Below are 26379 nucleotides of genomic sequence, written 5' to 3' on the forward strand. Positions count from 1 at the left end.
GAGTTCTCCATAAAGTTTTCAAAGGCGTGTGAAGCCCACCAATCCACGTTAGGCCAGCGTGTTTGTCTAAGGCCTAAAGCTTTCTCAATGTGGGAGGAGACCTCGTGCCATGTGGTGGAACTGTAAATGGTTGTTAAGATGTAAGAGATGAGAAGATACTTATAATAAAGCAAAAGACTTTAAAGACTTTGTATTGGAAACGTGCGAATAAATGAATGAATACACTATTCGCTAAATAAGAAAAAGAACTGAGTTAAGTACACGCGGTTGCTCATGGAATAGCGAATGCAAGTTTTTATGGGAAAAAATATCAGTTGTATCGAGAACCGCTAATAAAATCCCTCCTAGGGATCGATTATGGAAAAATATTTTGTTCACCCCTACAATTTTTAACGAATAGGTTAATGTGATAAATTCATGTTGCTATATTTATTGGTTAAAGCCAGACGACATCGGCGATGGCTGTCAAAACGACCAATCACAAGCCGTACCGGTCTAAATACGAGTCTTGTGATTGGTTAGAATTTTAGAAAAGGACGTAAATTTGGACGCCTAAATTATTAGTTATCAATCTACTAGCATTTATAATCACTTGCTTCAACAGCGAAGGAAAACATCTTGATGAAACCTGCATACCTGATAGTTCTCCATAATGTTCTCAACGGTGTGTGGAGTGCGCCAATCTGCAATCAGCGTGGTGGAATACGGTTTTAGCCACTTCTCTTTGTTTCATATGATTATGATGATGAATCTACTAGCTGTTTCCCGCGTTTTTCTTCCGGTGACGGTTTCGCATTTACAGCATTACCTACTATGATTTAAAAAAAAAACAGATGGAAGTATTAATAGTTTAGTGTTATGCCACTCTTCTCTGCAGATTTAATTAAAAATATCTACAAATCTATTTTCAAATTGAGCGTCTCTAATGATTACAAATTCTATGCAGGTAAAGGAGAACTATTTCAAGAATTGATAACCCTAATCGTTCGCTAGTACTTCTACATTTTTACGTTTAGTCGAGAGTCAATCGCGGACTGTCCTGAATAAACAAAATAATCGTGATGTGTAGATGATACCTAATGAATAGTGATACCGTTTAAAATTGTGTTATAAGTGCATTTCTGTGGATAAATATGCCAAAATATAGAGGTAGGTAAACACAAATAATAATAATAATATTTACTTTTATTTCGTAAAATTGTATTTATAACCTAAAATAACTAGGCATTATAACCTAAATAATAGGTAAATGATTGGATAATCTGTTACGTAGGTAAGCTTTATATAAATATGGATGGTACATAGGTTGGGACAAAGTAAAAACAAAATAATCCAACTTTCGTAACGCACTGTTAATTTTTAAATGCTGAAAACGCGTCCATTTGTGGACTCAACTTTTAAATCTATTAATTATTATTATTATTATATTTATTTACATAAAATCTTTAGTCTTAACAATATAGAAAAAGGTTTTCTTATTTTATAGGATGGGGCCTCCATGATACCTTAAATAACAATTTTAGTACAAGCTTCTGAAGCTAAACTAAGAAACCTTGTATTTCAGCTTCAGTGCCTTCACCCCCTAGGGTTCTGAAAATTTTCAGCTTAAATACATGCATTTTTAATTACTTAATAAAGATACTAACTAATTAATAATTTCTTTACAAGATTGTAAATAGACATATAACATATTCATTGTTCCTTTCTGTAAAAAATAATAAATATAAAGGTGTATGTCTGTTGTTTTTATGATTGATATAGTGAAGAGAAGGTTTGTCACACTGTATTCACTCGAAGTGAATGGAGGTGTGAAAAGGGTACTTTGAAAATTAAATAAAATGTCACAAGAGCCATATTGATTGTAAATATACGAACCTTAATATAACACCTGATCATGTTGAAATCTATTCAAAATTCAAAATTCATTTATTTGTAACTTCAAGTATGTCTGTTTGTAGTGACACTACCACCGGTACGGAAGAAATTAATAAAATTTTGTGATACCTTGAATTAAAAAAAAATGTTACTTAGAGCTATCAGGTAGCTTTATTTTCCCCACAGTTTTCCACACAAAACTCGAAACATGTTTTTGGCAGCTGGGATGGCATAATCTTAAAATAAAGCCAGTTTTTCCAGGTATACGAAGCGCACGCCATTTTAAAAAGCTTGAACTTTTGAAATGACCTCTAATCTTTATTACGTGCTTTAATTGCACTTTGTGAGTGGTCTTTACTCTTAGTGGATCACTAAGTGCTGGGATAGGGCGACTGTAATAAAGCAAATTTAGTAACTGATTTAAAGGAAATTCAAAAATATCTACAGTTCGTCTAACTATGCAGTGGAAACAACTAACTCTTTAAAACCCCCAAAATATTACACCTATAGGATTTTTTTTAATTTTATCCCAAAATAAGAGTAAATATATAAGAAAACCTTACTTTTATTCTGTAGAGAAAATTTTAGTTCATTGTTTACAGGATAACCTTGTACTTAGAAATTTATATATATTTTAAGTCATAAAAAGCATATATTTTTATAATCGTGAATAACGATTTAACGATAATTTATTTTGAACCTCATTTTCGAATACTCAACAACTTAAGAACCCATATGATATCCCATGGACATGGAAGAAGCGCTTTGTTTCCTCATTTCTAATACGCTGCACCGAAAAACCCTGAAATTTCAAATGCATTATCCTGACCACAGTGAATAGGCAGTTGGTAGGCAAGTGCATTCACCCTTAGGCTGTATCAGGTGTATTTCCAGTCAAGCGCTACTCTATAAAATAAAGAAATAAAAAATAAAAAAGTGTATATTTTTCTGCTCTAAAGCCAGTTACTAGGTTTTCATTTTGTAACGTAATGCACCTACTTAGTACCTTCTAAACCTGACCCAGCCTTCATTTCTAAGATGGACTTTTTACTTTTATATTTGGTAGTAGGGTTAGAGTAAGAGTTCAGTTAATTGTATAAGCACGGTTTAAAGTTTTAACAGTTCTACCGGAACTATACGTGTCACCGACGTGTAGACGTAAAAAATCTTGCAAATATAATATTTTAATAAAAACAGCCAAGTGCTATTCCGAACAGTGTACTAAGCGTTGCGTCGTTAGAAAAAAGAAAGAAGAAACCGTTAACGTTATTATTATAAGTGGTTAAATGTTTAATAATTTGGATACTTTCTTTAACTTTTTCTGTAATGTTCAACGGCTGACTGGCGAAGTGGGCAGCGACCCTGCTTTCTGAGTCCAAGGCCGTGGGTTGGATTCCCACAACTGGAAAATGTTTGTGTTATAAACATGCATTTTTTTCAGTGTTTGGGTGTTTAAATCAAATCAAAATAAACTTTATTGTACACCAAATACAAAGAGTTAAAACAAAAAAAACACAAAATAAAAAAAGGTCCAATAGGCAACCTTATCGCTTAACAGCGATCTCTACCAGGCAACGTACCAAAGTACATTATGTTAAGATCTTAGGTTAGGGTGTACACAAAATAATACTTAAATAATAAAAATAAATTACAAAAATGAATAAATAATAATAAATAAAATATACATACTTCATAAATGTACACATATAATATTAAAATAATACATATATAATAGAACATATATAATATTTATATGTTTATCTAAATATTATAAGTATTTATGTACTTATATAATTCATAAAAATATTCATCAGTCATCTTAGTACCCATAACACAAGCTGCGCATTAGGAGCTTTACTTTGCATTAACATTTTGAGTTTTTCTTTCCATGACGCCATAAAATCCATTCTGTTAGACTCACAAAACATTAGAACCCTTTAACAATAATTGTTAGTTTTACTGTTTGTAATTGATGGCGAAAGGTATCATGTGCGTACCTTTTAAACGTTATTTTGTTTTTCCAAAATCAAAATGATTGAGCCTAATCTGTATTATCGTGGGTATAAGATACGTATTTATGAGTCAAAATAAATCTGATAACATAACCGATCATGGCCATGTATCACCAGCGACCTTCAGCTAGGTTGTTAGCACAAACTCATCTTAGATGTAATAGGCATGTTTGCCCTCACTTTAGTCACACGATAAGTTTGACACCGTTGCGTCTCTAAGATTGAACATAAATATATCTACCCATAAAACATAGTTTTTTCAGCTAACGTTCATACGATAAACATTAAAAAAAACAAAGTGCGCGTATGGAAAAATTTAAAACAATGGTGACTTTGTTTATTAAAATCTCAAAGCATGTTTTAAATATAATACCTAAACATTGTATTACGTGCTAATGTGAAAAGTTAAATAGTGTTTTCTCAGTTCTAAGTTAAAAACTAAAATTATTACTTTTTAATAAGTTAGTTTAAGTGAGTAATATAATAGATGTGGAAGAGAGGCACGTTGGCGGCGTTATTCTTAAAAGGTATATAAAATATAATATTATTAATCGCTGATTTACATCATACCAGTTTCATTTCAATGCATTGAGTGAAACCTCTTTACGGTCTAGTGGTTATTTAACTACGGGTGACGAGACCCTGGATGCAATTCTAGTGGCAGGTCAAGATTAGGTTATGGAGTTTTCCGTCAAAAAAATCTCAGTATCAACTCAGGGTTAGGAAATTAGCATTGTCCTTTGTCCCCATGATTTGGAAAGCACGTGATGGTATCGGATTCCGGTTATTATAACTTTTGATGTGATTTTCGCAGTAACTGGAAAAGAAAAGAAGTTTTTTTTTCAATTTATTATTTACATCGTTCTTTAACTATAATATATACATTGTTTTGGTCTAGAGTAGGGCTTCCTAACCTGGGCGCCGTAGAAAGTACAGAGGTGCAGAAAGTACAGAGGTTCTGTTCTTTTTTTTTTGTAGTCTTTTTCTTATAGGGTGGGATAGTATATTTTCCATAATTCTTTGTTATAATTTATAATTTATTATATTCATGTGTTTGTTTTATTTTTCGCGCCTATCAGGCAGATAGGTACTAACAAGTACCTATCTATTATAACTAGATAAGTTAGAGCGCGGGCGCCGTGACTATTTTTTTTAACTTGTAAGTGCGTCTGGTTTAATGAGGTTGGGATCCCGTGGTCTAGAAGATTCGAATATATTCTGTGACTAACGATTAAACAAACAGTCATGCGGGTGATAGGTTAAGGTATCGTTTTTCAATTATTAGGTCAGAGAACGTAAAAATTCATATTTTTGTTCTAGTTGTAAAACACCAGAATAATTTATACATTAGATCTAGCACTGAAAGACACTTGTGGGATCCAGCTACTTGAATTGTGTAAACCTGCCTTGATAGGTGTACGTATCAGCCATCCTAATCTATGTAATTATGATCATATCAAAGCTAATTGCTGTGTCAGTTAATAAATATGACGTTAAATAATTCCTTCGTTTCTTAGTATTTGAGAACATTTTATATTCATGTGTAACGTAGATGCGGGTATTAACACCTTGCTAGATTTTCTAGATTTCGAAAAAAAAAATATTATTTACCTGAATCAAAGAATTTGTTTAGTGTTGTTGTGAGTGTTGAGTTAATTTCACCTAAATATTAAGTAGGTACTATATGCAAAAAATAATCATCATATCAATCCATTACGGGCCCACTATAAGACACAGGTCTCCTAAGGGTTTTTAAGTCGGTGCCAAGTTTGTTGGTAATCGCGTTACAAATATACAAAAAACAAACATTTAATCGAATTGAGTACCTCCTTCTTTTTTTAAGTCGGTTGGAAATAGACTTAACGTGCTAACACTTTTTAGATGTAGAAAAGGCGGAGCCTGAAGAAGATGAAAATGCAACACTCCTGTCTCAGCACAATGACAAACTACGACCACCGAGACCGAAACCTGCCGCCAAAAGTAATGGGACCACACCGTGAGTTGCGTTTTACTTAACTACCAATAAATTATAGTCCATTCACCTCAAAAACTAATGTACTTTGAGGTTTCAACTTCCTAATGTGCTGGCGACCCCGCACCGGAAAATTCAGTGTTGAATGAATACACTTTTATTGTACACCACATAAACATGTAGAAAATTTATAAAGAAAAAATTAACAAAAAGTATACAATTTCGCGGCCTTATCGCTACCTAGCGATCTCTCCCAGACAACCAATGACGTAAAACACAGCTCAAGAAGAGAGATAGTTAGTGCATATAAATAAACATATATATTTGCATATATACCTATGTATACATATACAATGCAGTGTTGGTACTCGTAGGGGTCAGGGCAAGTGAAAATACGTGTATACGTACGAACGTATGTAGCGGTAGGCGAATAAAGAAATAAATTTGCGGCTGCGGCCGACGTCTCAATTTTTTTTTGAGTAAAATTACCGCGGTGTTGTCAGAATTACGTTTCTTCATCATCATCATATAGACCCATTACCGGGCACAGGGCACAGGTCTCCTCCCACATTGAGAAGAGGTTATCACGGGACACAATGTAAAGTGTAAAAAATTGAGAGCAACTTTAATACATGATGACAATTAAGTTTAATTTTGAGATTTTTGTACAACAGTATCAGCACCAATCTTGTACATTAATATCAATCGTAGTGTAGATGTTCCTGCAAATTTACCAATATGTATTTATTATACTTATTTCAGTGCACCCCCCGTATACATGTCGTTGCAAGTGCAGCCAATCGGGTCGTCGTCAACAATATACACCCCCGACACCACGCCAGCCCCCGACTCAGCAGAGTGGTCTAAGAGATGGCGACGCAACGACAGGCGACAGGGGCGACTAAACACCGAACTTCTCGAGGCTATTGAGTCGCATAATGTAGAAGAAGTTGAAAGGTGAGACTTAACAACAATATACACGCCATATTCACCACCAGCCGCAACTCAGCAGACTGATCCTAGTAACAACAACGCAACGACGGGCGACAAGGGCACCTGAACACCGAACTACTTGAAATGTTTAAGGTAAGACTTGTTAAAGATAACATCAATATTAAACACCCAAGACCACAGAATTAAGAACGTTCAGAAACCGTTTACACGTCTAAAATTGAAGCATCAAAATTTTGGACGCAATGCACTGCATACAATAATGGCTGAATAAGGATTCTGTGTGTTTTTAATTCAATGCTCCAGGCCCAACGCCCATAAGAGAGCGGTCAGCAGCAACTTAGAAATCAACCAACTGGACACCGTAATGCTTAAAGCTATTGTGAACCTTGACGGAGAAGAAATATAGTGGTGGGCCAGGTTCTACTTAAAAGCTATAAAGTTCAGCAAATTGGAGTAAATCAACAATTATATACCTTCGGACCGGATACTCCGGCTCACTTACAATTCTATTCTAATACATAGCGATGCAATTACAGCCGCAAGGTGAGCGTAAAGTATACAAAAGAACTTTGTTCAGCTTAAAATCAATCAATTTTTCTGATTTTTTTAACAACATAAATGTTATCTAAAAGTTATAAAATGTAAAGGAGTCACATGTAAAACAAATATGACTCAGTAAAACGAGAAAAACGTTTAGAGTTTTCATTTATACTTCAATGAATACCACTTTTCCAGACTGCTCAATGCCGGTGCAAGTCCGAACGCGACATGTCGTCAAGACCTGGTGTCAGCTTGCCACATGTCAGCCATGCTTGGAGGAGATTCTTTAGATCTCCTGCTCAAATTTGGCGCAGAGAAGTGCCGTCAAGACAGACTTGGTCGCTCGCCATTACATCTAGCTGCATTCGCGGGGAATGCAAGACAAATGGCAGTTCTGCTGGATTTTCCAGAAGGTATTTTATCTAAAAATGTATACACAGTAAGCAAGAAACTCTTAATACCGTCATAATATATAAATAAATATACTACAACAATACACACGTCGCCATCTAGCCCCAAAGTAAGCGTAGCTTGTGTTATGGGTACTCAGATGACTGATGAATATTGTTATGAATAATATACATAAATACTTATAATATACAGATAAACACCCAGACACTGAAAAACATTCATGTTCATAACACAAACATTTTCCAGTTGTGGTAATTCAACCCAGGGCATTGGATTCAGAAAGCAGGGGTGCCACCCACTGCGTCAGTAGGCCATCAAGAGTCAGTTACCTTTCGAAATACCCCATAATATATAAATAAATATACTACAACAATACACACGTCGCCATCTAGCCCCAAAGTAAGCGTAGCTTGTGTTATGGGTACTCAGATGTCTGATGAATATTGTTATGAATAATATACATAAATACTTATAATATACAGATAAACACCCAGACACTGAAAAACATTCATGTTCATAACACAAACATTTTCCAGTTGTGGTAATTCAACCCAGGGCATTGGATTCAGAAAGCAGGGGTGCCACCCACTGCGTCAGTAGGCCATCAAGAGTCAGTTACCTTTCGAAATACCCGCGCTTTTGCGTGAAATAATTTTACTGTACTGATCGACCGAATCGTTCCCATACATGACTAACGATTCATCATTTCTGATTGATAAATAATAATAGATGATGTTGATAGTGAAAATGAAATTTGATAGTGTGTTTATGTTTATGACTCTATCGTCTAAATAGCACTCAGCACTTGCACAGTCCTTATAATCTTTGCCCTGTGCGCCACTGCACACTTCGATAGCGACCTGGAAATACACACTGATAGGAACTTCATTTGCATTTGTTTGGTATATTATAATTCTAATTTAATATTTAAAAATTACCGCGTTTGGTTAGGTTTGGCAGCGTTTGCGATCAAATAATGCGTAGCCACCAATTGACACGCCACGATACGACCATGATACGACCTGTCAACGGATGTTTGTGGTTTACTGTTAGTAGAACATGTGAAGTTGCTTGGATAAGCTAGACCTAACACGTAAGCTGTGTTGTATATTAGTATATTTTTATAAAGATTCTTCTGAGAATTGGGAAGACATCATTTGAACCGGTGACCTTATACAACTGAAATAAATAAAGACTTAAATATTACTTCCCAGGCTTTAGAGGCAAATTACTGCCCTGAAACATATCTGAAAAACCAAAGCGCTGAAAGTTTTTGAGTAAACAACTGCCATAGTCTTTATTGAAACAAATATAGATACAGCCCTAACATCACATGCAAAATAATCTATTATAACGGTACGCGTAGCGTAGCGTAGCGTACGATACGATGCGCGTGTTAGTGTTTTATCTTCAATAGGGTTGTCAGAAGTAAACGCTTAAAATGTTTTGAATTAGTTTATATGGTAATATTAATATGATTCTTTTGATTTAATATTTTTAGAGGATGATTCCTTGTGAAATATATTTATGCACCCTTTAACAGTATTTCGTAATTCAGTTACACGTTGTATAATTTGCCGATTTCATATTAATAGTTAAAGTACATATAGAGACCTGTTACAAGCATTGCCACTGCTCGATTTAATCCACTTATTAAAATATCTGTTTCAAAATCTAACAACTTCCGGAAGACTATATTTTCACGATCTCGATTTCACAAATATAATCTGAAATAACAATAGATTGGCTAGCTCAGCTTACGGCGTAAACTCATCGTCGATAAATAATCGAAATGGCATCGTGGAAAACAGAACGAATGAAATAACAAATCTTCATGATTTATTACATGATCCTAGGCTGACAAAAAGTTTAACGAAAAATATTATTTTTTCTTTTCTAATTCATCAATATTGCAAAGACTTATTATTTTGTAATCTTAGGATCTTATAGTCTTAATTATATTATTTCATTCAAAAAAGCGATGATAGCCCAGTAGGTAGGACTTCGACTTCACTTTCGAGGAGGCGTGTTCGAATCCACGCACCTCTAACTTTTCTATGTTTTTTGCGTTTTTAGCAGTTAAAATAACACTTGCTTCAACGGTGAAGAAAAACATCGTGAGGAAACCTGCATGCCTAAGAGTTCTCAATAAAGTTCTCAAAGGTGTGTGAAGTCCACCAATCCACACTGGACCACCGTGGTACTCCACAATCTGAACCCCCTTCTTATTGTGGGAGGAGACTCATGCCCTGTAGTGGGCCAGTAAAGGGTTTATATAATGATGATGATAATGATTCAAAAAAAGTAATAAAACGATTGGTAGGTTTTTCTTGTAATAAACTCCACTACTTTTCAAGTCAAAAGTCAAAGTCAAAAATATCTTTATTCAAGTAAACGCTTAGGTGGCACTTTTGATGCGTACATAAGAATTACACGGTAGTGAGATGATGGCGATAACCACATTCGTAAACTTAAAACTAAAGCTACGAGGGTTCCAAACGCGTCCTGGTCTAAGAAGAAGCCCACAACAAACTTAGCCGGGTCTTTTTTTTTTGTTATCACCATCTCACAATGTCATTTTAAATTATTAGAAGAGCAACCTGGTTAGAGCAATAATTTACACCCAAGCTTTTTTATCGATTACGTAGTCCTTTATACTATAATAGGATACTATAATTTCTTGTAACCACTCGGAAAATTTATTATTCTATTTTCAAAACATGAGTGTCGTTAAAGTTTTTTACATTATAGGAACAGAGTATAGAGTGACTAGTGACGTAAATTTCATGAAAACAAATAGATAAAAAAAAAAACCCGCCATCTAAAACGATAGCAATAGATTAAAAAAAAAACCCGCCATCTAAAATTATAGCAGTGTGGAGAGCTCTAAAATCGAAATACCAGATCATTTCTACCGCGCACTTGCAAATTATGGAACAATCTCCTATCATATGTGTTTCCTCAAAAATACAATCTAGCTAGGGTTATTCAAGGGGCGGATAGCCAATTCCTTAAAAGCCGGCAACGCATCGATGACTCCTCTGGTGCTGCGGATATTTATGGGCGGCGGTGATCGCTTAGGATCAGTTGACCCACTTGCTCGTTGGCCCGCTATTAATATAATAAAAAAAAAATCCCGCTTCCCTATAAGACACTAAAAATGATTTAAGGGATGATGATGATGTTGAAATTTTCAACCCTCATTTTGGGCAAGCGACTGATTTTTAATTTATTCTTTTCGAAAGATTTAACTAAAAAATCAGCCATAAGGATTTACGATAAAGTACCATCGCCGAGAGAGGTAGTGAATAAAAAAATAGAATTTTTTTAATGCTATTTTATATATAACAAATGGAAAAGAAGACAAAGGAAATTTATGGAGTTATGGCTAATTGATAACATTTTCAACGAATTATCAAAAAAGTTAATTGAAAAAAAAAATCCTGTACGAAGTCAGCCTTAAGAAATTGGCGTGCACTTCATACACAAAAGCAATGCCTATGCAAAAAAGTTTATATACATTATAGGAGGAGGATTTTTACATTTTAAGCCATCTTATTGTTTTATGCCATGAAGAACTCTATGCACGCCACTGCTGTTAGATTTTCTGAGTAGACTATGTTCGCCTCATGACCACAATCAAATGAAACTCGTCGTCCGGAGCGACCACGGCTTCAGATTTCTTACTGACCAACCGCAGCACAACCAGTTCGTCTGTGACATCCTGAAAAAAAGAACAGGCAAATTATAAGGTGTAAAAGAATAATCAATAAAAACAAAACAATAAACTAAAGCAATACACACATCGCCATCTAGCGCCAAAGTAAGCGCAGCTTGTGTTATGGGAACTAAGATGACGAAGACTTTTATGAATAGGTAATTTAAGTAAATACTTTGAATATACAGATAAACTCCCAGACAAAAACACAAAAATTTTCCAGTTGTGGGAATCGAACCAAAGGCCTTGGACTCAGAGAGCAGGGTCGCTGCCTACTGCGCCGGTCGACTATCAAATAGGATAAGTAAATCCCAGGATAGTTCCCGCTCTCATCTCTCACAAGATAGAAAAAATATTCTATATATATTTTTTCATTGTAAACTGTAAAATGATGTTGATAAAGAGCAATCTGTTGAGTTTCTTGCCGGCTCTTCTCTGTGGAATCTGCCTTCCAAACCGGTGGTAGAGTCACTACAAACGGACAGACTTGACGTTTCGAAACTGCTTATAAACTGACCCTACTTGAAAGAAATTAATTTTGAATTATTAATTAAAAAATATTCATCAGTCATCTTAGTACCCATAACACAAGCTACGCTTACTTTGGAGCTAGCTGGCCATGTGTGTATTATCGTATTATATATTTTATTTATCCCTACATTCACATTCATAATATTATAAATGTGAATGTAGGGATAAAAATGAGTAACGATGCACTCTGAGGGCTATACATTATAAATACAGTGCAACCTCGATATAACAAATCGGAGGGGAACAAGAAAATATTCGTAATATCAAGTAATTCGTTGAACTGAGGTTTGTTATGTTGAGGTTAGATTGGTCTAAAATTCGTTACAAAGAGGTAAAAGAACTTTTACGTTTCTGAGCCATTTTAACTTAAATCTTTAACAATAGTGACGAGCAGAGGTGTTTACATTACTTTCCATCAAAACAACAATGATTACTGTACAAACAAAAGCGTGTCGAAACATGTCGAGACATGAATCACATTATAAGATTAAGAGTTATATTATTGGTGGAAACTTTATATAAAGGTTTTGGGTTGGCAAAATTCGTTAATTAGAGGTATGAATACTTTTTCTTGATAGTTGAAAATTCGTTATAAAGAGGTTGTACGCAAAGAATGTTCGCAATGTAAAGGTATATTTTATATTGACTCTTATGGACAATTCAAGGGGATTACGAAGAATTTGTTAAATCGAGGAAGTCGTTATACTGAGGTACGTTATATTAAGGTTGCACTGTATATATATACTATTGATATATACCGGGAGGCCGTTTAATCTAGCTTAAATTTACGCAATAGGAATGTAGGAATGTGAAGCGTTTCCACATGGTAGCGTGGACTCGGTGCACACGCTTCGGCGAACATACATGAACCTACCTGGACCGTGACTCTCTATTAGTATTACACGGTTCCAGTATTTGTCTATGTGAATAGAAATCTGGACCCTGATTTTCTATTGCAGAGCTTCCCACCCCGGGGTGCCGTAGAAAGTATAAAGGTGCACCACGATGCATCTGTACTTAAAAATAAGTATATTTTTAAGTACAGAAGCCTCGCCTCGTCAATTTACTTTGTCGAATTGTCGAAATGTTAGACAATGCAGAATAAGCTTATTTTGCAACCAAACATACGAAGTGTGTACGTGAGTGTGCGTTTACGTGCGTGCGATATTGTGTGTGCGTGCGTGCGTGCGTGCATATGTGCGTGCGTGTGTGTGTATGGGTGTGTGTGTGTGTCTTGGTGTTGATGTATATGTGTGCACAAAATGTCCTGAAGAAGCTCTGGTGTCAACATGAAAAAGTGAGCTTATATAAAATATAAGTTGCACTGTCTGGATGTTGCGGTATATAGCAAATTAAGCTTGCTCTTTATTGATATTCAATATAATTAATTTCAAGCCCTTATCAATCCCTCATTGGATATAGAGTTGGAGGTATTCGAGAAGGTTCTTACAATTTCTTTTAAAGCATTCGAAGCGAAATGCGACAAGTTTCTCATGTGTGTGGAATACGTTGCTGCTGTTAAACTGTCCAGCGTTGTGGTCTCCGGGAAACCTGGACAAGAAGTAATTGTTTTAATGTCATCATCATATCCACCCCATCACCGGGCGATTAAATAGCACAGGTCTCCTCCCACACCGAATAAAATAAATAAATAATATAAATAAATATACTACGACAAGTCAAACATCGCCATCTAGCCCCAAAGCAAGCGTAGCTTGTGTTATGGGTACTTAGATGACTGATGAATATTTTTACGAAAAACATGCATGTCCATCACACAAAGATTTTCGAGTTGCTCTAATCGAACCCCCGGTCTTTAACTCAAAAAGCAGGGTCACTGCCCACTGCGCCAATCGGCTGTCGTACACACAACATACATCGTAATCTAGCCTCAAAGTAAGCGTGATATTCATACTAAGATCGTAATCATCATCATCATATCAACCGATAGACGTCCACTGCTGGACAGAGGTCTTTTGTAGGGACTTCCAAGTTCCACGGTTCTGAGCCGCTTGGATCCAGCGGCTACCTGCGACGCGCTCAATGTCGTCTGTCCACCTCGTTGGCAGTCGACCAACGCTGCGTTTACCAGTTCAAGGCTGCCATTCCAGCACCTTGGGACCCCAAAGTCCATCCATACTCCAGTCGACGAACGCTGCGCTTACCAGTTCAAGGCTGCCATTCCAGCACCTTGGGACCCCAACGTCAATCCTTTCTCCGAACTATGTGTACGGCCCATTGCCACTTCAGCTTGACGACTCGTTGAGCTATGTCGGTAACTGTGGTTCTTCTACGAATCTCAACATTTCTGATTCGATCGCGTAGAGATACTACGAGCATAGCTCTCTCCATCGCCCGTTGAGCGACTCATACTAAGATGACTAATGAATACTTTCATGGATCATCATATCAACCCATTACCGGGCCACTACAGAGCACGAGTCTCCTCCCACAATGAGAAGGGGTTATGGCCGTAGTCCACCACCCAGTGCGGATTGGAGGACTCCTCACAACTTTGAGAACATTATCGAGAACTCTCAGGCATGCAGGTTTCCTCACAATGTTTTCCTTCACCGTTGAAGCAACTGATATAATAATTACTTAAAACGCACAGAACTTAGAAAAGTTAAAGATTCGTGTGTGCTGGGATTCGAACTCGGCCCCCCCGAAGGTGAAGTCAAGCTCCCACCACTTCTGAAGCGTTGACTTTCATGAATAATATGCATAAATACTTAAATAATATACAGATTAACACCGAAATACTGAAAAGCATTCATTCACGTTTCGCCTTCCTTTAAACCCTAACTAAACAATCATTGTACTTAGTTTTTAGCACAGGGTTAGTTGAAAGGAAGAATAGTAACCTAGGCTACGGTTTATCCCTGGATTCGTAAAAACCCGCAATAAACCCGGACCAATAACGCGGTTCACAGCAATTTGTTAGTAAATGTTTCTTCAATGTATAAATCAAAATGAAATGTTTAATTATGTCAGCGATCACAAAAGTAGAAAAATCCATCTGGAATCCAAATCTATGTTGGAATTGAGTAACTGCTTAGTTTCTAGATTGCTGATTATCGGTACAGTCTGCCTTCCGCACCAGTGGTAGTCACTACAAACAGACAAACTTGACGTTTCAAAACCGCCAATACTATAGCGGTGAGCGCTGTGGTTTTAACTGGGAGGTCCCGAGTTCGATTCCCAGTAGGGACAATTTGGGTATTTATAATTTCTGAGTTTTTTCTAGTCAGGTATGGTAAGAGGCTGTGGCCGTGACTAGTTACCATCCAACCGATAAGGACGTGCCGCTGCACGTATAGCAAATTTAGCTTAATTTTCATAATAAAAATTAAATTAAATAAAATACCGCTAAATTTGCTATACCGCGAAAAGCTAAAAAAGGAAAGCTTAGCGCGGCGTATAGCAAATAAGCTTAATCTTCATAATATATCATGGAATTCCGCTAGGTAACGCCTGCTTCTATCTAATAAGGACGTGCCGCAAAACGATTTAGCGTTCCGATAAGTTGTCGCATTGGAACCGTTCAGGCTTTAATATAACTACGATATCCCAGATTAACAATTAGAGATGGTAACGGGCTTTTTTAAAATTCTCCCCAAGCATTGGCTGCAATCGCACCCAGTCTCTAGAATTTAAAAAAAAATTCACCATCAATCTCAAATGAGAAAAGGATGGGGCGTAAGTGCCAAGCTATGCCCCGGCTTTGTAGAATCTTAGATCTTAGATTGAACTATTCACACAATTCCCGCAGTACCGAGACTCAAAGAAATAAATTCTCCAACTGTTCGTATACATCATGAACGCGACGTCCCATTTTATTTCGCAGTTCTACAACAGATAACAGACGATGCCAGATGCTTAAACTCCCCAGCTATAGCTGCTGTAGCGGCTAGGGCTCAGGAAATGGCCGGCATAATTTCTCAAGAGACACTTTATAGCTGTAACTATTATGGATAATGTAGCTCTTTGTGGTTCGGCCAAAAGTTTTATATCTGACGACTGTTACTAGTCTGTAAGACACGATAAGACAATACTACTTCCAACAAAATACGATTTCGATGATATATTTTATACCAGCTTAAAAATATAACTACATTTTGTAAATATCTAGCTTGGATACTACGTGTTACGACCAGCTTTCAGTCGCGAAAAAATTAGCAACTAAGTCGGTCAAAGTTGGTAGAACTTTGATTGAAGTAATACTTTTGCGTAACCCTTTCGAGTGTACAGAAGTGATGTTATTTTGTGAGACTCCGTAAACAGTACATGTTTATGCGATGGTAACAATCGCGGTAGATTTGCTGGCGTTTTCTGAAGAGTTCTGCTGTCTCCGAAACTCTTCATCAGGTCTATATATAATTCAAATGGGACCATTTCGAGATAAACCCCGTTCGAAAAAAAAAGAATTTTGCAAATGCGTCTATTAATGACGGATTTATTAGCAACCGAATTAATAAGCTTTTTTAAGGACATTGGTCAAAACACATCGATTTCATTAATACTAAAGACAAAAGTGACTAAATGACTGACTTACTGAACTGGCTTAGGTAATAAACTGCTCAGAATTAAGTGAACCACTGGGCGGGTTTTGCGGAAATTTGGCATACCGACAGCTATTCTACCGTAGACGTAGGACGACCGACCCGACCCAATGTTTAGAGATATACTCCAAGGCGTTAACAGAGATTTTCCCCGTGCGCTGACTCGTAAGCTTACAGAAATGATACGCATATGAAGACAATAATAATTCACATTAGCAGCAACTTTTAATACCTTCACAGTTGACTATTATTGTTCCAACAACATTTCCGTTTTCGTTGATCCGGGACATCGTATTTGTAGCGAGGGCGCCCTGAAAAATATCGTTATTTACCTTCTGGCACCTTCCAAAGCCCTCTTCCTTATTACTGGAAAAGTACCATCCGATTCCGTTTCTCCTAAAAAGTAGCCTGGGTAACTACTAACTACATCCTCTATGTATGCTGGTCCTTTTAAAATCAGTTCTGCTATTACGAAAATTAGCCCGAAGAATAATCCGAAGATTAATCCGAAGATCAGTCTGAAGATTGGTAAAATAACGTGAACGTTAAATTTGAACTGCTGAAATCCAAACCTCATGAAAGCTGAACAAGTCTAGTCACGCATATATTTTTCACGGGAGAACCGTGTCCAATAGTGGACCAGTAATGAACTGGGCCACTATTGGACACGGTTCTCCCTGAATGAGAAGGGTTAAGGCAGTTGTCGATAACGCTGACCAATTGCTGGTTCTGGAGGATTCTGCGCGACGTTCTCAAAGGAGTGTGCCTTTGCGAACATCGCGCAGAATCCTCAGACATGTGTCTCACAATGATTTCCTTCACCGTTAAAGCGTGATGTTTCATTGCTTAAAACGCATTTAACTACAAAAAGTCAGACGTGCGTTTTGATTAGCGAACTCGATCCTCGAAAAAGGAAGCTTTAGAGGTCTCCACATTACAAAACTAGATGGCGCCACAATGATCCTGCATCGCGCTAACGAAGTGGTCCCAAAATTTACTATATAAACAACTTCCAAAGATGGATGGTTAGACCTCGGTCTAGATCTGCCTATTGTTACGGTCGAGAACATCACTATAGCTCCCGTACAGAAGCAAACGTTTACGCACAAGGCTATCACCACTTCTCGGTATTTCAGTATGCTTAATTAAAGTGAAAAATAAAAATGAAACTGGCCAATAACGTTTTACCATTTAAAATTTACGACGCCACTAAACCAGCCGACGGCGGAGTGCCGAGCCACTCTTTCTGAGGTACTAACCATAAAATTCTGAGCTATTTCCATGATTTACCAGCAGGCCTACCGTTGGACTTATAAAACGACAGCTTTATTAAATTTCACGTCTAACAACCTCGCCGAAACACCCGAGTATGCTAATTAAGACGATAGAATAAGTAATAATTATAAAACGGCTTCCGTCCGCACGAACTTAAAAACCGGAGCGAAACAAATAAAATAATATTTTAAAATCTGACACAGGTCACAGATTTTACAGCGTCTGTCAGCAAAGAGGATATAAACTTAGTCCAGCACGGCATATTTTCTTTTCTTTATTCGAAATTACAGCGTCGGCATTCTCATGGTACAATAATACTCGAAATAAAAAACGAAGTTTACAGGCAGTTAGCCTACGATAGATATGGGTAAAAAATATTTTAGTAAATCATAAAGCAACAAGTTCAGTTCATCCGCTATTGATTATAGAAGATTCTTGTTTACCTTTTTTCGGTTTACAATCAGTTTTAAAAAGCATTAGATTATTCCATAGCTTGGAGTTTTAACTGCTACTGAAGGATTACCAAATTTAGCGTAGATAGCCCAGTGGTTAGGACCTCGGCTTTAATTTCAGGGAGCCGGGTGAGTTCGAATCCCAGGAAGCACCTTTAAATTTTGATTTGAAACCTGCATGCCTGCACCATAATGTTCTCAAAGGCGTGCGAATTCCACCAATCCGCACTGGGACAGCGTGGTGGACTACGGCCTTCTCATCACACCCTTCTCATTGTGGGAGGAGACTTGTTCCCTGTAATGGGTTGATATGATGATGATGATGATGAAGTATTACCAGTAAATACAAATATTTGTTTTGTTGTAAACAATATAGTATATTATATTTATCTCAGACATACAAAGGAGGGTGGCCAACGATGATATGTCTTCCGAAGCAGAAGAGGACGTGAAGAAAATCAGCCCATTGACCAAGGAGATGGTGAATGTAAGATGTAACGTGGTTGGGGTCGAAACCCACCTACCTAAGTCCTGGAGTGATAATATCGACCATGACTGCATGGATATAGAAGGAACTGTAAGTTTCAGACGTAGGTATATATCTATAATTATGTAATACATATTTTTTTCTTTGTTGATTTGTATAGATAATACTCCAAAACTACTAGACCGATTTTAACCATTTTTTACCAATAGAAAGCTAGTTTATCGGGGGGTAACAAACTAGTTTATTTTAAAATTAGAGTGCCTTAAGGAAATTTCAATAATGCTACACAAAGTGGCAAAATGTTGCCTTTAAAATTCATTAGTTGGCGTGTGCTGAGATTAGTTGATGGTACATAAAAAAATAGATATTTTATAATTAACTTACTAGGAAATATATGTAACTAAAAAATTTAAATCACAATAGCAGCTTTTGTGATATTAAATATCAGGTTTTTGACCCAGGGTATGTATAAAGAGGGTACATGGCATAAAATGGAAAAATTCCCCTCCAATACGAGTGATATTAAATAATTTTGGTATGCAGTGCTTTTGTGCATGTATGAAGTGCATGCCACTGCCGGTACAAACAAATGTTTGATATAGTCCTATCGGTGTATTTATTCTTATCCATATACGTACCTTTATTGTTGAACCGATTGCGATTAAACTTTACAGTTACATAACTGTTACTGTGTATTTTTTACGAATAATTATAAACTGGTTACAGCCCAGTCGGTAGGACTTTGACTTCACTTTCGGGAGGCGAGTTCGAATCCCAGAACGCACCTCTAACTTTTCTAAACATGTGCGTTTCAAGCAATTCAAATATAGTTTGCAACCCGGTTGCAGATTATAAAGGGTTCCTGCACGACTACCTTAGGACAAACTGTTTATCTTGTCCCACAGTTTTATCATCTCTCCGAGCATTGGCGCATGAGTGGAAATAACACAAAAAAAAATAAACGACAATCGGTTTATCTGTTTGGGAGCTACGCTACCACAAATACACAGAGAGACACATCAAACTTAACCACTTTCTCGTTTAGCTTCGGGTGTTAAAAAACAAAATGCCAGGCGTACCAGTCTTGAGAGCTTGTAATAATTGCTCGATTAATTAATAAGAGCTCGGTTGTCGCCTATCAAAGTGTTAAACTCTTTAAATATTTCCGTTAAGCTACCTTTGCTCCAAGCTGGCTGGACACCGCTCCACGTGGCAGCATCTTGCGCTCGTCGCCACTGTACTAGACTTCTACTGGCTGCTGGCGCCAACCCCAACATTGAAGACGTGATGGGTCGGACGCCTCTTGACGTAGCCGGCTCTGGATATTATTTCGGCCAGGATATTAACAGTAGAAAGTTAGTATCGTCAGTAATAATGATACAAATTGATCGAAGGGCGGAACAGTGTATTAACTAAGCGGGCAGATGATATACAATCTTGGGCGTATTTACCCTAGGGCCGACGGAACTGGTAGATCAAGCATGATATTATCGCATGATTTTTTAGTTTCTTCATTCATTATTATCATTGAAGTCAACAAACTACTGGTATTTATTTTTTGTTTTGTTTTTGCTTTTTTGCATTGGTTTATGTTGTGGTCAGTCTTACCGGCTCAGGGCACCGAATCTTAAAATATGCCACTGTATAAGTAAAATGAAAGAAAACTGCAGTGCGAGTTTAAAAAGGACCTACCTCAGGGTAGGTGCTTTTTTTAACTCGTGTCGGAGATCTCTTTTATTCTATATCATCTGCGTGTTTAGTGCATACCCTGTACATGCCCTTCTGCACGACACTGACCACACTGCGTTGTGCGACTACGGCGTAATTTTAGAAATATTTATTTCATAAAAAGAATAGGTTGTACATATGTTCATAAAACATTGGTAACTCCGAGTGTAGTATCGACCTTCTTACTTAAAGTTAACATGGGTGTATGCATTTCAATATTTTAAGTCATAATAGCTTTTGCACCTTCTCGTATATTTTGTATGTTCTTGCGATTATTTAAACGATAAGAGTGTTAATTAGTATATGTTATATATATGTAATAGATTAAAATTAATTTTAGTCTACTTAATGACAGAAGGTGCATTAAAACTCCAAGGTCAGATTAAATGCTCTTTTTGCCAAAGTTTTAAGATTTATTAACATACAAAAGACAGAGCAAGACGGTTCAATAAATAAGATATAAAAATTAGACAAATATATAAATCTAACTTTTTCTAATATTAGTTTTACAGATGTGGTCAAAAGGCTTCTGGCTGCTGGTGGTCATTATTATAGCATGGAGGGTAGTGGAATGAATATAGACACCCCATTACATACAGCTGTTGAATTATCTAATATGGATTGTATAAATGAATTACTTGAAGCTGGTGCGTCTATTGCTTGTCTTAACTCTAAAGGAATTACTCCTCTGCATGTATGCGTTAACAAAGAACTTGAACCACCTCTTAAGGTAATTGAAAAAAAAGAATAAGATTGTCTAGGTTTTGTAATTTTTAAAGAAATTAACAAATGTTGATAACTATTTCAGATCCTAGCAAACTATGCTTATAAAGATGCTGATCCATTAAGAGCTATGGTTGATGTAAAAGATAAAGATGGATACACAGTGTTGCAGGCCGCTGTTAAAGCCGCCTGGGTAGCGGGAGTATGCATTGCTTTAGAAGCCGGAGCAGATGTTACGATTAGGGTAATTTAAAATCTGAAAACGTAATTTACTTTAAAAATATAAAAGTCATTACTTAAATTGTATAAATTTCAGGCAAAAGATGGTGAGACACCGATACACTGTGCTGCGGCGTTGGGTGATTTGGATGTTCTTAATGAAATTCTAAGTGTATCCAAACAAAAAGACTTTATAGACTGCCAGAATGAAGAAGGAGAAACGCCTTTGTTTAAAGCAATTTTATTTGGACATTTAAAATGTGTAGATCTAATCCTTAATGAAGGTGCCTCAATAAAACTAACTATGCCAGGAGATGTAAATGTCCTTCATGTTGCAGCTGAATTGGGTCATGTTGATATATTAAAACATTTAGTAGAATATAACGATGGTATCGCAGAGGACATGATTAACAATTTAACAACTGCAGATCGAAGAGGTTTTGGCCCAATACACTTTGCAGTTTTAAACAATAATGTAGACTGTCTGAAATACTTATTGACGAAAAAGTCTGATATACGATTAAGGACAACGGATAGTCCATTCAAATCATCTACACCACTACATATAGCAGCATTAAAAAATTTTGAAACAATAGCCAAAGTTATACTAGGTCATGATAGGACAACCATACATGAAGTAAACAACATGGGTTGGAACCCTTTACATACCGCTGGCCATCATGGCAGTAGAGACATCATAACACTTCTTTTGCAAGAAGGAGCTGATTTATCAGGATATACCGATGGCCCTAGTAAGTTTAGAAGGACGGCTATAGACATGATTATTCATAGCATATCGAAACCTACATGTTTCATGGAAAAAGTTTTGGACTCTTACATTTCATCAAATTCTCAGAATTTCCAAGATTCTAAATGTGAAGTAACTGTAGATTACAGAATATTAATGCCAACAATTTGCGAAATGGAACAGATGAAAGTTATAGAAGCCCTCCTTGAAACGGGTAACAGGTTTGGACAGTTGAAACTGCTCGTTCACCCATTAGTAGAGAGTTTCCTTTACTTAAAGTGGAAGGCTTTGCTGCCTTTCTTCTATACTATTATTGCTGTCTATGCTCTTTTTGTTAGTTCACTAACAATTTTTACTATTTCGGTTTTCTACTATAAAGATACAGCAGATAACCCTCCTGCATTATTGAACCCCCAAGCTTGGGGTCAAATAGTATATATAACCATATTTTTAATAATGCTACAGGTCAGTAAAAAAAGCAAAGTTATCTTATACAATGTATATCTTTGCGCACCTTTTAAAGTGTTTATCTTTTATTTAATTACAGGAAATCCTTTACATGAATACAAAAAGCATGAGATATTTTTCGCAACTTGAGACTTGGATCAAATTCTTATCAATAGCTCTAGCAGCGATTCTACCGCCAACTGTTGCTCTGGTATCAATAGAAACGATTGAATGGCCCAGACATGTAGCTACTAGTGCTTTGTTATGTTCCTGGATAGAACTCATGTTTCTATTGTCAAGGTTTCCAAATTGGGGTTACTACTTCCTCATGTTTGGGAAAGTGGCTTCGAATGTTATTAAGGTAAAATTATGCCAGAAACTGTTTTTGATGCTTCGTTACTTAAATTAACAACATATTACTCATTTCAGATTCTATTAACGTTTGCATTTTTAGTAGTTGGATTCTCTCTCAGTTTTATGATACAGTTCCGATCCAAAATACCTTTTGATGGACCATGGGCAGCTTTTGTGAAAACCATGGTCATGATGACATCAGAGTTCGATTATAATGCGCTTTTTGACCAAGAACATTCACAAGAACTCGCAACATCTCTGGTTATAGTTCGTCTTATATTTCTAGTATTTCTAATATTGGCTGCGATTGTCCTTATGAATCTTATGGTGGGTGTTGCTGTTAATGACATAAATGACTTGGAAATACTGGGTAATATACGAAGACTTGCAAAGCAAGCCGAGTTTCTAAGCAGGCTGGATAACTTAGTGTATAATAGGTTTTTCACTACTGTCCTACCCAGACGGTTGAATAATCGTATAAAAAATAAAAGGAATGTAATGGGAGTTATAACTTTCTGTCCAGGGAGGGCAAAATTTCGTATCTATAAGTCGCTACCATCTCATCTAAAGAATGCAATTATCGATAAAGCAAATGCGCAAAAGAAGCAACTTGAAGAAGAGTTCCATTTAGAAGTTTTTAAAACGAAAATTGATGAAATGCATGAGGCAATCACGAAGAAGAAATACCAAGAAGCTAAAAAGGACGATGAGAATCAAAAAGAACAACCATTAGTACAAAAAATTAAATACGAAGACATTTTTAGACGTCTTAACAGTTTAGATGAAAGTATGACTGAGGTTAAAGCTCAGGTGAAGACTAACGAAGAAGACGCAAAACTTATAGAAGAATTGAATGTAAAGATGGACCAGATGTCCTTAGAAATAGAAGTTATAAAACAGTTCTTAAGTAGATTAGAAAGTAAAGTTGGCAGTTTATAAGTACAATTTTTTTTTTAATATACAACGATCCGGCTTACAACTTTTCCATTGGTTTAAATCGTGGTGGACTACGGCCTAAACCCATCTCATTATGGGAGAAAACCCGTGCCGTGGTGCCGTGATATCAGCGGAACTTGCTTCGTTCGTGCACGGACGGTATGCTACAGACTCCGTACACTCGAACAAGAATTCTATTAGCACTTACTGTGGATTGTGACTCTGGAAGTCCCTACTTCTGACGTACGTCAGGTAAAATCTTTAGGAATATTCATAAGACGTTTGAAATATTTTTTTTATCTATATAGCATTATAGTAGGTACCTAGTAATACCTACTAAATTACATAAAACAAATATGTATATACTTTATGAAGCGACCGAAAGTTTTTTGCGCTCGCTGCTTATGTGTATAATAATAACTTTATGTGTAGTACCTACCTATTAGAATGTATCGCTATGTTGTATATTTTGAATACATGTTTTTTTTTTTTTTTTTTCATTTTATTGTCGCAGAAACCCTGTTTCTTCAATGTCATCTCAACAAAGGTTGTTTGGGAGAAATCTTTTCAGGCTATAGAACCGTTTTTGAATGCCGTTAGATTTAGTAATTTCGTCCGTTTTATTTTATTGTATCTTGTATATTTTCATTTTTAATTGAAATAGCAAGTTATGGCCATGAAAAAAAGTGTTTTGAGCCTCTTTTTTATTGTCTATAATGTTCAAACATACATGAAATGCATAAATATGTTTTTATCATCAATAAGATAGCTTGCCTGCTGCATTGGATTTTCATTTCGCGAAAACAAATGGTTTTTACGGGTTTTTATGAAACTGAAATAGACGCGTATATGTTTTTTTTATTAGTAGATAGTAGATTTTCCAAAATCGTATCGATGAAGGAAAACATCGTGAGGAAACAAGCATGCCTGAGAGCTCTCTATAACGTTCTTAAAGGTGTGTGAAATCTAACGCACTTAGCCAGCGTGGTGCTTTAAATTGAAGAAAAAAAATCGCGTATTATCTGTAGCCCCGTCGCCCATGAACAGCACCAAAGGAGCCACCAAACCTTTGCCTGCTTTTGATGTTTTTTTTATCCGCCTTGGATAAACCTCTAATCTTAGTTTTAAAGGACCGCAGAAGAAGACTATTCCACTACTTCGAAGTGCGCGAAACAAATGATCTAATATATTACGGATGATAGACTCATACATACAGATGGCGGGAAAGACATTCGTATCGTGAGGATCGGATTAAGAACAGAACTGTGCTATCAATGCAAAAAACTCATGATAACCTCAAACAAATACTGTAAATATTTATGGCAGAAAAAACGATGACGTTGAAAATACAATAGATATTTTTCGAATTTCACATAAAATTTTAATCAAAGCGAGAAATTCTACGTCCAATTTTACTATTTCATTTTCTCTCAATAAAAATGAAAAGCAAAGTGAACCAACCGTTCGGTAATAAAACTCATTTTATGCACATTTCCCACCGCCACGTGGTGCCAGATTAAACACTGTCAAGCTTTACGCATATCGGCGGGAAAATCATTCCGGCGGCCATGTTTTACGTGTAATCATATTATTATCATCATCATCATCATCAACTCATTCCGGCCCACTAGAGGGCATGGGTCTCCTCCCACAATGAGAAGGGGTTAAAGCCCTAGTCCATCACGCTGGCCAAATGCGGATTGGTGGACTTCACACACCTTTGCGAACATTATGGAGAACTCTCAGGTATGCATGTTTTCTCACGATGTTCTTCACTTTTACGATCATGGAAAACATATCTTTACGATAGTGGGAAATAATTCAACTAATAAAACAATATTATACAAAGAATTTATTAAATTGGCTCAAAATAATTTTATAAAATTGCCCAAAACGCACAAAATTTTACATTTAATTTGAATCCAAGTAAAAATAACTTCCGATTTCACGAAATCCGATTGCAAAGTGAACAACACTAACAGCTCGGCAATAAAATCCATTTTATTCACTTGTAGAATCTATTCTTTTTATAGTTCATGTCAAATTTCTCGATCTCGCAACCACGTGGCGCCAGATTCAACACTGTCAAGCTGTACATATCTCGGCGGGAAAGTCGTTCTAGCGGCCATGTTTTACGCGTAATGGGCAAAACTTTATACAGTCATAAACGGAACCGCCCGCGTCTGTAAACATCTCGAACCCAAACTGCCGCATTAAACTGTCCATAAAATAGCATTAATTTCGTAAGTACTGACCGGGAACTATTAACGGATTGTCCTCTCCAAATGGCACTTTGATCACAATTCCTTTTTTATTCGTTCGAATAAAAAAAAACCGCCAAGTGCTAGTCTTTTTATTGCTTTTAACAAGATTGTTTTTACACAGCATTATGGGCAAATTTATATTTTTATCTGTTCAATCTAACTTTATATTTT

At 36.4% G+C, this 26379-nt stretch overlaps 1 protein-coding gene across 2 annotated transcripts; it reads left to right on the plus strand.

The window, feature by feature from the left end:
• Nucleotides 1-1028: 1028 nt before the first annotated feature.
• On the plus strand, nucleotides 1029-24254 carry LOC120626184 (transient receptor potential channel pyrexia-like). 2 transcript variants are annotated; one of them, XM_039893559.1, is made up of 11 exons: nucleotides 1029-1149; nucleotides 5769-5883; nucleotides 6622-6816; nucleotides 7549-7766; nucleotides 18698-18879; nucleotides 19963-20144; nucleotides 21022-21247; nucleotides 21326-21484; nucleotides 21557-22672; nucleotides 22755-23015; nucleotides 23084-24254. In XM_039893559.1, the coding sequence occupies exons 1-11, from the start codon at nucleotides 1134-1136 to the stop codon at nucleotides 23945-23947; spliced, it is 3534 nt and encodes a 1177-aa protein (XP_039749493.1). In that variant the 5' UTR covers nucleotides 1029-1133; the 3' UTR covers nucleotides 23948-24254. The 2 variants fall into 2 exon arrangements, with proteins under 2 accessions (XP_039749493.1, XP_039749502.1); XM_039893568.1 differs by having other exon boundaries at nucleotides 23532-23708.
• The last annotated feature ends 2125 nt before the right edge of the window (nucleotides 24255-26379 follow it).

The sequence above is a fragment of the Pararge aegeria genome, chromosome 1 (assembly GCF_905163445.1).
Source record: "Pararge aegeria chromosome 1, ilParAegt1.1, whole genome shotgun sequence".
NCBI classification, from domain to species: Eukaryota; Metazoa; Arthropoda; class Insecta; order Lepidoptera; family Nymphalidae; genus Pararge; species Pararge aegeria.